At 38.2% G+C, this 13,522-nt stretch overlaps 1 protein-coding gene across 2 annotated transcripts in view; it reads left to right on the top strand.

The window, feature by feature from the left end:
* RNF13 (ring finger protein 13) overlaps positions 1–11,318 on the top strand; it is a 129,808-nt gene extending 118,490 nt beyond the window's left edge. For both annotated transcript variants that reach the window (XM_055569383.1, XM_055569384.1), the window contains 2 exons: positions 9,633–9,713; positions 9,956–11,318. In XM_055569383.1, the coding sequence (XP_055425358.1) occupies positions 9,633–9,713; positions 9,956–10,317 (443 nt within the window). In that variant the 3' untranslated portion in view covers positions 10,318–11,318. The remainder of the gene's footprint in view (positions 1–9,632; positions 9,714–9,955) is intronic.
* The last annotated feature ends 2,204 nt before the right edge of the window (positions 11,319–13,522 follow it).

The raw sequence follows: 13,522 nt of genomic DNA, 5'->3' as shown, positions 1-13,522 counted from the left end.
AAATCAGGATTTTCTGGGAATAACTTATGTAGTTACTTGTACATTCTTCCAGCAGATACTTACTGAGTGATTTTACTGTGTGCTAGGCACTGTTCTGGGTGGGAGTGAAACAGCAATAAATAAAATGGAAAAAAAAAACAAAAACCCTCATGCCTTTGTGGAACTTTGTGGGGGCAAAAAGACAAGTTAAAGCAGTAAAGTCACATGGCAGGATGTGCATTGAAGAAAAACAAATGAGCGACAGGGCATGGGGCAGGATGCTATTTTAGATAAGACAGGGAAGACCTCTCTGAGAAGGACACCCTGCAAGAGACCCAAATGAAGGGAGAGAATAAACAGGGGGCAGGAGAGAGGGGAGAACAGTGGAGGCAGAGAAGGAACAGCAAGTTCAGGGGCCTTGAGGCAACAGTGTGTTTGATATAATCAAGGAAGAGTAAAAAGAACATGTGACTAGACTATATACAGTGGCTTAGAGCGCGAGTGGTTAGAGATGAGGTCAGAGAGATGCATGGGGAGCTAGGTCACACCATAGTGAAGGACTTGTGATTTTATTGTGGTAAAACCTGGATGGGTTTTGAGCAGAAGAACGCCATGCTAAGATTACTGTGGAAAAGGAACCCTCACACTGGTGAATGGGGAACAGACTAGAGGTGAGCAGTAGAGCGGGAGAGCCCGTGTGCCAGGTCTAGGTGAGAGATAGGTGCTTGTTAACCATCCCTCAGGACATGAACAAAGGCTCTGTGGCATATATTACTCTGCGTATGTTTTTTGGGAGCCTACTGTCTACTGGGCACAGTATTAAACACTAGGGTGAGGAAAAGACATAGTCTGTCTCCTCATAAGTTAAGAATCTACAACCAGAGTTTAGTCCAACCAATGCTGGTAGGTATGTTTTCCTTATTGAACTATTTTAAAGGAAGATGCTCTGAATTTACTCTTAAAAACGAATCTGAAAAGGGAATATCCTCAATTCCTCGAATACTTTTTATAATGGCCACAAAGCAGTAAAATAATGAGGTTCCAAGTCAGGTAGAAGCTACTGTAATGGCTGTGGCTCCTCAGCGATCACTGTTTTCCTGTTACTTGAAAATGAACTGTTTTATTATTTTAGGCCCAAGGTCTGCACTGTAGTCTTGAGACAGACTGAAGGGGATTGAGAGAGTTGGTCAGGTTGATTTATAGCATGGCACTGTTGACCTTATCATTTGTCTGTAGATGTGATTGCTACAGACAACCATACCTTCAGTCTATTAACTGACTTCTCACTGAGTAAGTCAGTGTCATTTATACCAAATGAGTTAAGCAGTATTAAATTGGATTGGGATGGACACTACACCCAATTAAAATATTGATAATTTTCTATTTTAATCTTATATAATACACCTATTATATAGTATAAAAGCAAACCATGCACCTTGCATAATTGATCTCATTTAGTTCTCAGAACAGCACAATTAGGAAAGTATTGTCATGACAATTTAATAGAAAAAGAAAATGAGACTCAGAAGTGTCAAGTAAATTACCTGAGTGTGCATAGCTAGGTAAGTAGCAGGCTTTTGACTACAACATTACAATTATAAATACTACCCAAGCCTGTCTTTCCTTTTCAGTCACTACCACTTCAAAATGAAATAAATTGCCTTCTAGCTTTAATCCACCTCTTCCCCTTCTCTAATCTTTCCCCAACCCCTAGCTGTATTTACCCTCACCAACTCAATTCACTATGTCAAAGAGACAGAACATTTTTGAGAAAAAACTAATTTCCTAATGGTTCAAGTCTACCAGCATACTCATTTTATCATATTCTCCATTAACAAAGTAGATTACCTGTTTATATTTCTGCCTTTATAACCTGCCTTGTCCTTTGTTCACATTTCTTTTGGGATCTCAGTGTTTTCTTACCAAACTTGTACATCCTTTTTAGGAGGAAATTTTATGTATGATTTTTTTGTAGTCATTTTTACTACACTGAGAGTTGTAATAAAAAGTAGCTCAATCTGGTCAGCGGGCAGAAGTCATCTAGAAGGAATTCTGCTTTAAGCAAAAATAATGTGTCCTGTTGCTTCCTCCACGTTAAGCTTCAGGTATACCTGAGGCTGCTCAAATTTTTCATTTAATTCCTTGAGGAGAGTGAAAAAGTTGGCTTAAAGCTCAACATTCAGAAAACTAAGAGCATGGCATCTGGTCCCATCACTTCATGGCAAATAGATGGGGAAAGAGTGGGAACAGTGGCTGACTTTATTTTTTGGGGCTCCAAAATCACTGCAGATGGTGATTGCAGCCATGAAATTAAAAGATGCTTGCTGCTTGGAAGGAAAGTTATGACCAACCTAGACAGCATATTAAAAAGCAGAGACATTACTTTGCCAACAAAGGTCCATCAAGTCACAGCTGTGGTTTTTCCAGTAGTCATGTATGGGGAGGTGAGAGTTGGACCATAAAGTTGAGCACCGGAGAATTGATGCTTTTGAACTGTGGTGTTGGAGAAGACTCTTGAGAGTTCCTTGGACTGCAAGGAGATCAAACCAGTCAATCTTAAAGGAAAGCAGTCCCGACTATTCATTGGAAGGACTGATGCTGAAGCTCCAATAATTTGGCCACCTGATGCAAAGAACTCACTCATTGAAAAAGATTACGACGTTGGGAAAGATTGAAGGCAGGAGGAGAAGGGGACGACAGAGGATGAGAAGGTTGGATGGCATCACTGTATTGATGGACATGCGTTTGAGCAAGCTCTGAGAGTTGGTGATGGACAGGAAAGTCTGGTGTGCTGTAATCCATGGGGTTGCAAAGAGTCAGACATGACTGAGTGACTGAAAAGCACCGTTCATTTTTATGTTAGAGGAATCTGTAACATTTAGGAAATATAGGAAATATTTGCCAACAAACAAAAAAAGAATTTGGCATTTGAAAGTATTTCATAGACACTTGTAATCAAACCCACAGAAATTAGCAACTTGAGGCTGTGGCACAGGTAAAATGTCTGTAAAGGTTAGTCAGCACTCTCATTCATTTACGGTATTGTGGGGACAAGATCATCTTAAATCTTCCTGTCTTGGTGTCCTTCATCTTTGTCGCTTGTTCAGAAATGTTTATGCTGAGTAACATTTAAATGTTTAAAATACTGATTTAGCTATTTCTAGCACATGTAACGGAGAAGGCAATGGCACCCCACTCCAGTACTCTTGCCTGGGAAATCCCACGGATGGAGGAGCCTGGTAGGCTGCAGTCCATGGGGTCGCTAAGAGTCGGACAGGACTGAGCGACTTCCTTTCATGCATTGGAGAAGGAAATGGCAACCCACTCCAGTGTTCTTGCCTGGAGAATCCCAGGGAGAGGGGAGCCTGGTGGGCTGCCATCTCTGGGGTCACACAGAGTTGGACACGACAGACGCGACTTAGCAGCAGCAGCACATGTAAGGGCTTCCCTGGTAGCTCAGTTGGTAAGGAATCCACCTGCAATGCAGTAAACCCAGGTTCAATTCCTGGGTGGGGAAGATTCCCTGGAGGGGACATGGCAACCCACTCCAGTATTCTTGCCTGGAAAATCCCAAGGACAGAGGAGCCTGGCAGGCTACAGTCCATGGGGTTGCCAAGAGTTGAACATGACTTAGTGACTAAACCATCACATACAAAATAATAATAGCCTTTTATTAGTTATTGTCTTGATTTTGAAGCAGCCAACTTCCTTATAAATTTCATTATTCACTATTGTCCTCAAAAATACCTCTTCAGTTGACATTGTGGTTTCCTGAGTTTCCTGCATCAATTGATGCATTTTCTGTAACCATCAAGACTGGTTACCACATACCATGTTTCATAGCAAATGAAAAATCCTTGTTTTCCCTTAATAGTCTTTCAACTAAGCATTTAAGGCAGTCTCCATGGGAGCTGTCTCCCTACCCCATTAGTGTGTGAAGGAGGCAAATCCCTGAGACGTAAAGGATGAAAAAGTGGGTTTTATATTTGAAGTTTTAAGTTACCAATATTTTTCCTTTATAGCTTAATCACTGAAGTTTCCTAATCATGTTTAGAAGGATGAAGCTTTTCAGAGATTGGAAAAATGCAGTGTTATATTTTATAGCAGATCACAAAACAGTGGGGCAGTATTTAACTTTTTTAATTTTTTCTTATATCTATTTATGAAGACATCCTTATTTTTTATTACTCTGTTTAACTGCCTTTGAAGTGAAATCGCTCAGTCATGTCTGACTCTCTGCAACCCCATGGACTGTAGCCTGCCAGACTCCTCTGTCCATGGAATTCTCCAGCCAAGAATATTGGAGTGGGTAGCCTGTCCCTTCTCCAGGGGATCTTCCCAACCTGGGGATTGAACTGGGGTGTCCTGCACTGTAGGTGGATTCTTTACCAGCTGAACTAACTGGGAAGCCCTAACTGTCTTTAATCCAACCTTAAAAGTCAATATTTGTTCCTTTGCTCAGTGTTTAAATATAATCAGGAATAATTCTTAAGGAAATCTGGCTTATGAAATATTTTATCCAGTTTTTCTTATGTTCACATTTCTTAGGAACAGATATGGAGGAGGGGAAAACAAAAGATAAGATTTATTTATTTAAATTTGCTAGAAAGAGCTGCCATTGTTTTCTTTACTGGCAAAGCAGAGAATGAGTGGCAAGGCATTTTCTTTGTAAGATCAGTAAGTTTTGATTTGAAGCTCATGGCTTCAATGCTTTATCTTCCCTGGACATATTATTTAAAATATATATTCATTTCTCATGAAAATGGTATGTGTTTAGCCCTGAACATTCATTCTCTTTGAGGAAACCTATTCTAGCTGACTTAAGGTGGACTAGTTTGTTATAAAATTGAACAGTTAAGGTTTGCATCAATTTTTGTATGCGACTAGATTATTTCAAATAAACTTATTTTTTTTTCAAATAAACTTATTTTTTGATTGAGGTATATTTTCAGTATCATATAACTGTCAGGTGTACAATATAGTGACTCACTTTTTAAAGGTTATACTCCATTTATAGTTATTTTAAAATACTGGCTATATCCTCTGTGCTATACAGAATATTCTTGTAGCTTATTTATTTTATACCTAGTAGTTTGTACCTCTTAATCCTCTACCCCTTTCACTCCTCCCCTTCCCTCTCCCCACTGATAACCATTAGTTTGTTCTGTGTATCCATGACTCTGTTTCTTTTTTGTTACATTTATTAGTTTATTTTTTAGATTCCATATACAAGTATATCACACGGTATTTGTCTTTCTCTGACGTAGTTCCTAAGCATATCTTCCAAGTCCATCCATGTTGTTGCAAATGGCAAAATTTCATTCTTTTTTATAACTGAGTGGTATCTCATTGTGTATATATATACACTATGGAATATATACACACATACATAATGGAATATATATACTACATCTTTATCCATTGATCTGTTAATGCACCAGTTGCTTCCTTATCTTGGCTATTGTAAATGCTGCTGCTGTGAACATGGGGTGTGCTGTCTTTTTGAATTAATGTTGTTTTCTTTGGATGTATACACAGGAGTGGAACACTTCTGGATCATATGGTAGGTCTGTTTTGTTTGAGGAATCTCTATACTGTCTTCCACAGTGGCTGTACCAGCTTACATTCACACCAGCAGTGTACAAGGGTTCCCTTTTCTCCCCATCCTTGCCAGTAATTTTGGTCTTTTTGATGATAGCCATTCTAAAAGGTGTGAAGTGATATCTTATTGTGGTTTTCATTTGAATTTCTCTGATGTTTAGTGATGTTGGTATCTGTATGTCTTTTTTGGAAAAATATCTGTTTAGGTCTTACTTTGTTTTGATGTGAGCTGTTTATATATTTTGGACGTCAACCCCTTGTAAATCAAATCATTTCCAAGTATTTTCTCCCATTCAGTAGTTGTCTTTTCATTTTATCGACAACTAGTTCATTTTTAAGTTATCTTTGTTCAGGACTGAAAGAAGGCCAGTGTGACTGAAGTGTGACTGAAAGGGGATAGAGTGATGTGAGATGACCAATCTGTACATCAGATCATATTCAGCTATATGAAGGCCATGACAAAGCGCTCAGATTTTATTGTAAGTGAGATGGGGGACTGTTTTTAAAATATCCCTTTTGCTGCTATGGAGAAAAACCACATAGGACAGGAAAAGAAGAGGCTCTTCTAGTAATCAAGGCTAATGGATTAGTGTAATTGAGGAATCAGAGAGACCAACTGAAGATGTTTTACAGAAAAAAGCGTATAGGATGTGGTGATGTTGAATCTAAGCTCTAGGGGAAAGAGGCATCAAGGACATGCCCAGGCCTGGTAATCAGTGTACGCCGCTGCAGTGGCTGCCTTCAGTCTTGTGTGTTTTCTCTCCTGATAGGTCAGTGCCTTTGCTGTATCTGATGACCCAAGGTTTGGGGAAAAACTAGGGAGAAACAGGTTTAGAGGGGAAAATCAAAGTTTTGTCCACTTACATATTATAACGTTCCTATATTGATGAGATTTCAACTCTCTTCTTGAAACTTTTCTGAAACATTTAAATAACAATATAACAATCCAGATAGAAGTGTTTCCATATGGTCGCATATGACAGACATGAATCTCACCCCTCCTGCAGCCTCTGAACATCTATCCATTAGTGAATTAGCAGTCTTTGAGAAAGCCTGGAGGGGTGTTTATATCAGGTTCTCTCAGCCTTCTCACTATTGGCATTTTATATGGGAAAATTCTTTGAGGGACTGTCTAGAGCATTATGGGCTTGCCTGGTGGCTCAGACAGTAAAAAATCTTGCCTGCAGTGCAGGAGACCCAGGTTGAATCCCTGGATCGGGAAGATCCCCTGGAGCAGGAAATGGCAACCTAACTCCAGTATTCTTGCCTGGAGAATCCCATGGACAGAGGAGCCCGGTGGACTGTAGTCCATATGGTCGCAAAGAATAGGACATGACTGGGCGACTAACACTCACTTTCACTACAGCATTATAAGCTATTTAATAGCCTGCCTGATCTACTCGATGACAGCAGTACCAGCTCCCAATTGTGAACACCAAAGATGTCTCCAGATACCACCGAATATCCCTGGGGGCAAGGGGACAAAATTATCCCCTGGTTGAGAACCACTGGTTTATAAGCAATGGAACTTTCTAGCATGGTGCTGACAATAACAAAACTAACAGCCGTTAGCACTTTTTATAGCCCCTTTATCTCATGCTACCAGAATCACTGGACAATATTGGTTAATTTTTAAAATCTGCTAAGGTTGAAAATTACTTTCAAAAATATATAAATGCCTTTATCTTTAACTTAAATATAAAACCACTTAATAATTGTTTAATGTTGGGCCATTATCTTGAATATGAATCCACTGGCTGGATTTCTAAGTTGTCATATAATACATTTTCTACCATTTCTAATTTTGTGTCTTTTAAAATGGGACAGAAATTTGATTGTTTTCCTTTTTGCTTTTTTATTGATATATAACTTTGTCTGTTTTTTAGGTTTCTCACCATACCACATTTAATCACGTTTTGAGATGTGAGAGGGATTGGGGGAACACTTTTATCAGGTGTCTACCAAACCTAGCTTTCAAATAAAACTGGAAGTCATATACACTCACAGCTCAAGGGCTGCTGAATACTTAAATTACAGAATTACCCCAAGTAGAGCCAAAAGGTTCATTGACCATTGCCACTAGCTCTTTGCTACTAACAGAATCACATGGGGATATCAGAGAGCAGATTCCTAGCCACAGCCTTCATAAGCCAGTATGCCTACGAGGTCAGTTTTATCAGGTGGAGACTGGCTAAGAAGTACTGTTTGTGCCACACACTCTACTTGCATTCTCTTTTAATCCACAACAATCCAAAATCATAGTATGTTAGTATTTTTGTTTTGCCTTTGAGAATACTGAAACATAAAGATGGCATCTTGCACATGGTTGGTTATGTAGGTAATAAATAAAAGTCACGATGTGATTTACCATTTCATCACACACACCATGGGGGTTAATTCTCTACAGAACACTAGGCTCCCTTCTGGTCCATGATCACAAATTACACCTTTCAGTGTTGACCAGTTATCATCAAAGTAAGTATTGTGCCTAGAAAATATGGGTGATCAACATAAATCTATCACTTGAAACACTTGAAAGCATCAATTCCGTATGTCTGGTGTAACCCCGATAAGCTCAGCTGGTGAAGAATCCACCTTCAATGCAGGAAACCCAGGGTCGGGAAGATCCGCTGGGTAAGGGAAAGGCTACCCACTCCAGTATTCTGGCTTGGAGAATTCCATGGACTGTATAGTCCATGGGGTTGCAAAGAGCCGGACATTATTGAGCAACTTTCACTTGCAGGCTAACCCTACTACTACTTACACATTTCTTATTGCCGTGGTGACAAACGTAAAGCCGCAAACTTAATGGCTTAAAACAGTACAAATTTATTATTTTAGTTTAGTAGGTTTGAAGTCTTACAGGCCTCACTGAGCTAAAACCAAACATTCTTTTCTGACGGCTCTAGTAGGGGAATCTATTTGGCTTTTCCAGCTTCTAGAGGCCACCATGTTCTTTGGCTTATGATCCTCCTCCCCTCCTGTCTTCAAAGCCAGTAATATTGTCTCTCTCTGACACAGTCACATCTCCCCCTCTGACTAGAAAAGCCTCCTCCTCACACTTTTAGGGACCCTTGTGTACATTGGGCCCACTTGGATAATGCAGGATAACCTTTCTACCTTAGTAAAATGAGGCTTAGAGCTGTGGTACAGCTTCGGACTGGTTCAGTCCTGTTCAGTTATATTAACTGAATCTGTTTTTAATGGGCATTTTCACAAAGTCGTAAGACAGAAAGTTTGATTTGTATGAGAAATCAGCATGATTGAATTCCTTAATATATTAGAACTATCCTCAAAGCCCAGGTAAATGGAACTGTGTAATTACAGATAATTATAGATATGTTGGAGTCCTTTAGTATTTTAATAGTTTGAGATAGGTAAAATCAGTTCCAGTAAATCTTAAAACAGGTTATAATAGAACCCTGTATTTGTTACAGAATGTATTTGATAAGTGATACTACAGTAACCACATTCAAGATACTGAACAAAAATTTTCATTAAAACTTTCTATTTAGACTTCTCCTCAGAGAAGGCAGTGGCACCCCACTCCAGAACTCTTGCCTGGAAAATCCCATGGACGGAGGAGCCTGGAAGGCTGCAGTCCATGGGGTCGCTGAGGGTCAGACACGACTGAGCGACTTCACTTTCACTTTTCACTTTCATGCATTGGAGAAGGAAATGGCAACCCACTCCAGTGTCCTTGCCTGGAGAATTCCAGGGATGGGGGAGCCTAGTGTGCTGCTGTCTATGGGGTCGCACAGAGTCGGACACGACTGAAGCAACTTAGCAGCAGCAGGACTTCTGAATGTGCTTAAATGACTACAGATGTTAAAGGGATTCTTTCAGTTGGAACTGTTATTCTTTTCAGTATGCGTTATATTCTTCCCACCTATCTATCCAGACAATGGCTTTATCCTGACATGCTTCCTGATGTGGCTGCCCTATGTGTGAGATAGGCAATGACTTTGTCTTTTTTTAAAATAAAGGTCGTAAGTTCAACAGTAAGGAATTAAAAAGGGATGTTTTAATTGATTTTACTATTTCTATCATAGGAGATGAATATGATGTATGTGCCATTTGTTTGGATGAATATGAAGATGGAGACAAACTCAGAATCCTTCCCTGTTCCCATGGTATGAATAATTACATACTGCTTTGAATTTATACATAATTTATACTTAGGTTCAGTATTAGACAGAAAATAGTTATTAGCACATCATAAGCTCTCATTAAAGGATGAAGATTTATAAAAATTTACAAACTTTTGTCTTGTTCGTATATGATGCATACTGATCAGAACATGAATAACCATGGCAGGAGATTATGTTCTCAACAGAAGTGTACTATCTAAAAGATGTGTATTTTGCTTCAACAGCTTATCACTGCAAGTGTGTAGATCCTTGGCTAACTAAGACCAAAAAAACCTGTCCAGTCTGCAAGCAAAAAGTTGTTCCTTCTCAAGGCGATTCAGACTCTGACACAGATAGTAGTCAAGAAGAAAATGAGGTGTCAGAACACACCCCTTTACTCAGACCTTTGGCTTCTGCCAGCACTCAGTCATTTGGGGCTTTGTCGGAATCCCGCTCACATCAGAACATGACAGAATCTTCAGACTATGAGGAAGATGACAATGATACCGACAGCAGTGATGCAGAAAACGAAATCAATGAACACAGTGTTGTGGTCCAACTGCAGCCTAATGGTGAACGGGATTACAACATAGCAAATACTGTTTGACCTTCAGAGGATATTGGGTTATTTCCTTTTAAAATGTTTATTTAGGCATATAGTTTGATTTTTTTTTTTGCTCCCTTCAGAGATTTCTGTAGAGATAATTTATTTTTTATTCTACAGGTTAATCAAGATTACTGAAACAAGTTGTTTTGATCTGGTATTTATCTGCAGGAGTGTATTTCATTTCACTAATAATAGACTGGTGCTGTAACTCAAGCATCAAATCGACTCTTTTGGAATGAAACATAGCCAAACATCAAGCGATTCCTCAGTATAGCTTGCAGTTAAGACCTAGATCACAGTATGCACACGTTTCATGTTTTTACACACAGGGTCAGTGCTGTGGCCACCGAGCATGAGCTGAGCCAACTCCCATCTCCATAAAGTTACCTAGAGTTGTTGAGCTGGAATATGCTTGTTCTGGTATTTGTCCAAATTGCCATAATTAGCAAGAGGCGACTATCAGCACCACAGAGAAACTCAAAGCTTTTTCCTTTCTATTGCCAAGTAGTCTTACCCTGATAGGAACAGTCAGTACTAGGGCAGTTTGCAAAATGTTTTTATTTTTAAGGCTTTTAATACTCTAGTGTCATGTATGAACTTCATTTATCAGCTTAAGTAATGTCTCTGACTTTACTTACTGAATTTCAGTATCCTTAAGGATTCTGTGTGGTGATCAAAACATAAACAAAATGCTGTATAAAAATACCAAACTTCAGTAATTGTTAATACTCAGATTATATACCTCTTAATAAAAAGCATCCTATGCTTATTAGCCCTGCTAAACTATGTACAGAGGAAACTGTTCAAGTATTGGATTTGAAAATGTTGCTTATGTTTAACAGAACTAATGATGTATTTAAACAATGTATTATGAAAAGCTAAATTACACATTGTTAACTATGTAGAAAATATAGGCTTATATATATAATCAAAATGCTAAGAATTTTTATATGGCCTTGTATGAAGGGAGTTTGAATGTTAATAAACACGTTTTCCACTTTGTTTGTTCTCCTGTAGTATTACCCACATTAAACTTATTTATGTGCATAGTGTTTTTTAAAGTTATAATGATTAAGGTAATTTAGGGCAGATAAACACACATTACCTTAGGATTTTATACAAAGTAACCGCTTACAAGCAATTAGGGAATCCCCCCAAAAACTGCAGACCAAATCATTCCAACAACAGTGTACATTATGGGACTGTCTTATAATTATGGTACATCTTTAGAGTAAACTGCTGTACAGCCCCAAGAGGGTAAATAGCTAGATTTATCTGTATTAACATGGGAAATTAATAGTGAACAGAAGCATATTAGAAAATAGTTAAGTATACCAGTTAGCCTTCTGTTGTAAAAAAATTTAATACATTTTTAAAAAATGTAACACTATTGAGTGAAATTTCACTTTTTGAACTGCTTTAAAAAAAAATGCTTATAAGCAACAACAAAAAGTGAGTATTTCCATTTAGGAAAATAAAAAATTGAATTCATTATTCTCCCACCCCTACCCCACAGAAATAAGACCTGAGAAACAGAATTATCAGTTTACTATGGTAGTTAAAACAGTGCTATGGAATGTGACACACTTGTTTGATCCTAACTTTTCCAAACCTGTCTGGTTATTTGTGTAATTCATTTATCCTAAGGTAGGGTGTAAGGTCCAAACACTGAGCTCAGTGTCCAGAACATAAATATAATTGTTTTTATAATTATCGAATAATAAGAACATCATACCTAAAATATAATTTTTTAAAGGGAAAAAGTTAATCACTGTTAAGTGTATTAGATGTTATATTCCCTCAGCCTTTAATCCACAATTCAAATCAAGGACTTGGTTCCTTCAAATTTGTTAGGAATTTTTCTGAGGCAAAAATAATTTTCTTTTCAAACTCTATAAACTCTCAATTGTTAAAAATATGTATACTTAACAGCACTATCTAGGACTGTTACTAGTTCTAACAGTCACTTGAAATCTTTTATAATTTCTCTATGGTATAATTACGTAGCTTTTTTTAAAAGGCCACTGAATAAAATTAAAATCCCATTTCCACTAAAAAATATCTTCCTAATTTAAAAATCTTCTGATTATAAAAGTATTGTTACCTAGAAACTTACCTGAGAAAACTTTGTATTGTGCCTTCAGAAATACATATGTAAAATACATTATACATGATACATATTTATCCCATTATATAAAATACATTGGTGAGCACTGTCTTATGTAATTCTTCAATGACTATCTTCTGAACATAGTCATTTATTCGACTCATAACCCTGAAAGTCAAATCTTGTAGTTTTCCAAGTTTCGTTATAAGTAATGCTTGTGGGAGTGACATTCTGCTATACAAATTTATATAGCTCCACTTCTTTAGGTTAAATTCCTAGAAAAGTACAAAGCAAAGATACATGTATGTATTTTCATAAGTGCTTTTCTAATGAAATTATGGGAAGAGGGCCAATGACTAGTTTCATTCATTATTTTAGTGATAAAGTTGCCATCTACTGTCTTCTCTGGTGGCTCAGGAGGTAAATAATCCACCTGCAATGCAGGAGACCTGGATTCGATCCCTGGGTTGGAAGATCCCCTGCAGGAGGGCATGGCAACCCACACCCCAGTATTCTTGCCTGGAGAATCCCCCATGGACAGAGTCTGACAGAGCTGGACACAACTGCGGGATTAAGCAATACAGCACAACTACGGTCTCCTCCCCCCTTACCCACACCTCTGCCACGGACACATCCCCTTACCTACTCAGAGGTTCATTCAGTAAGGGTTTCACAAGTCTAGTCACTGCTTTCTAATTAGTTACCCTAAAGTGTAAATTTACATTACTATAAAATCATAAACCATCACAACCCAACCACCAAATTTCCATCTGACAAATCTCTTGTTCCTAACAGGGATCTTAACAGGTCAAGAAATTTTTTTTTTTAACCTTTCTAAGGTGTGCCCAACTATCATAGCAGCCCCAAATCCCACATCTCCCATACCTTTACATCCCTGTATAGCCAATCAAATTCATAACAACACTGTCAAAAAAATTTTAGTTATGCACAGTGTATCTTAAGAGATTACCTTCTATTCCCTAACCCACTCTTTCTCAAAGGGTAGCATATAGTCCACTTAAAATGAATCAGACTGACCTAATGATTATTTCTAAAATGACCTCTGGAAACTTCATCTCCAGGGTAGCATTCCAGAGC

Source organism: Bubalus kerabau, chromosome 2 (genome assembly GCF_029407905.1).
Source record: "Bubalus kerabau isolate K-KA32 ecotype Philippines breed swamp buffalo chromosome 2, PCC_UOA_SB_1v2, whole genome shotgun sequence".
NCBI classification, from domain to species: Eukaryota; Metazoa; Chordata; class Mammalia; order Artiodactyla; family Bovidae; genus Bubalus; species Bubalus kerabau.
This window is presented reverse-complemented; position numbering and strand designations above follow the sequence as displayed.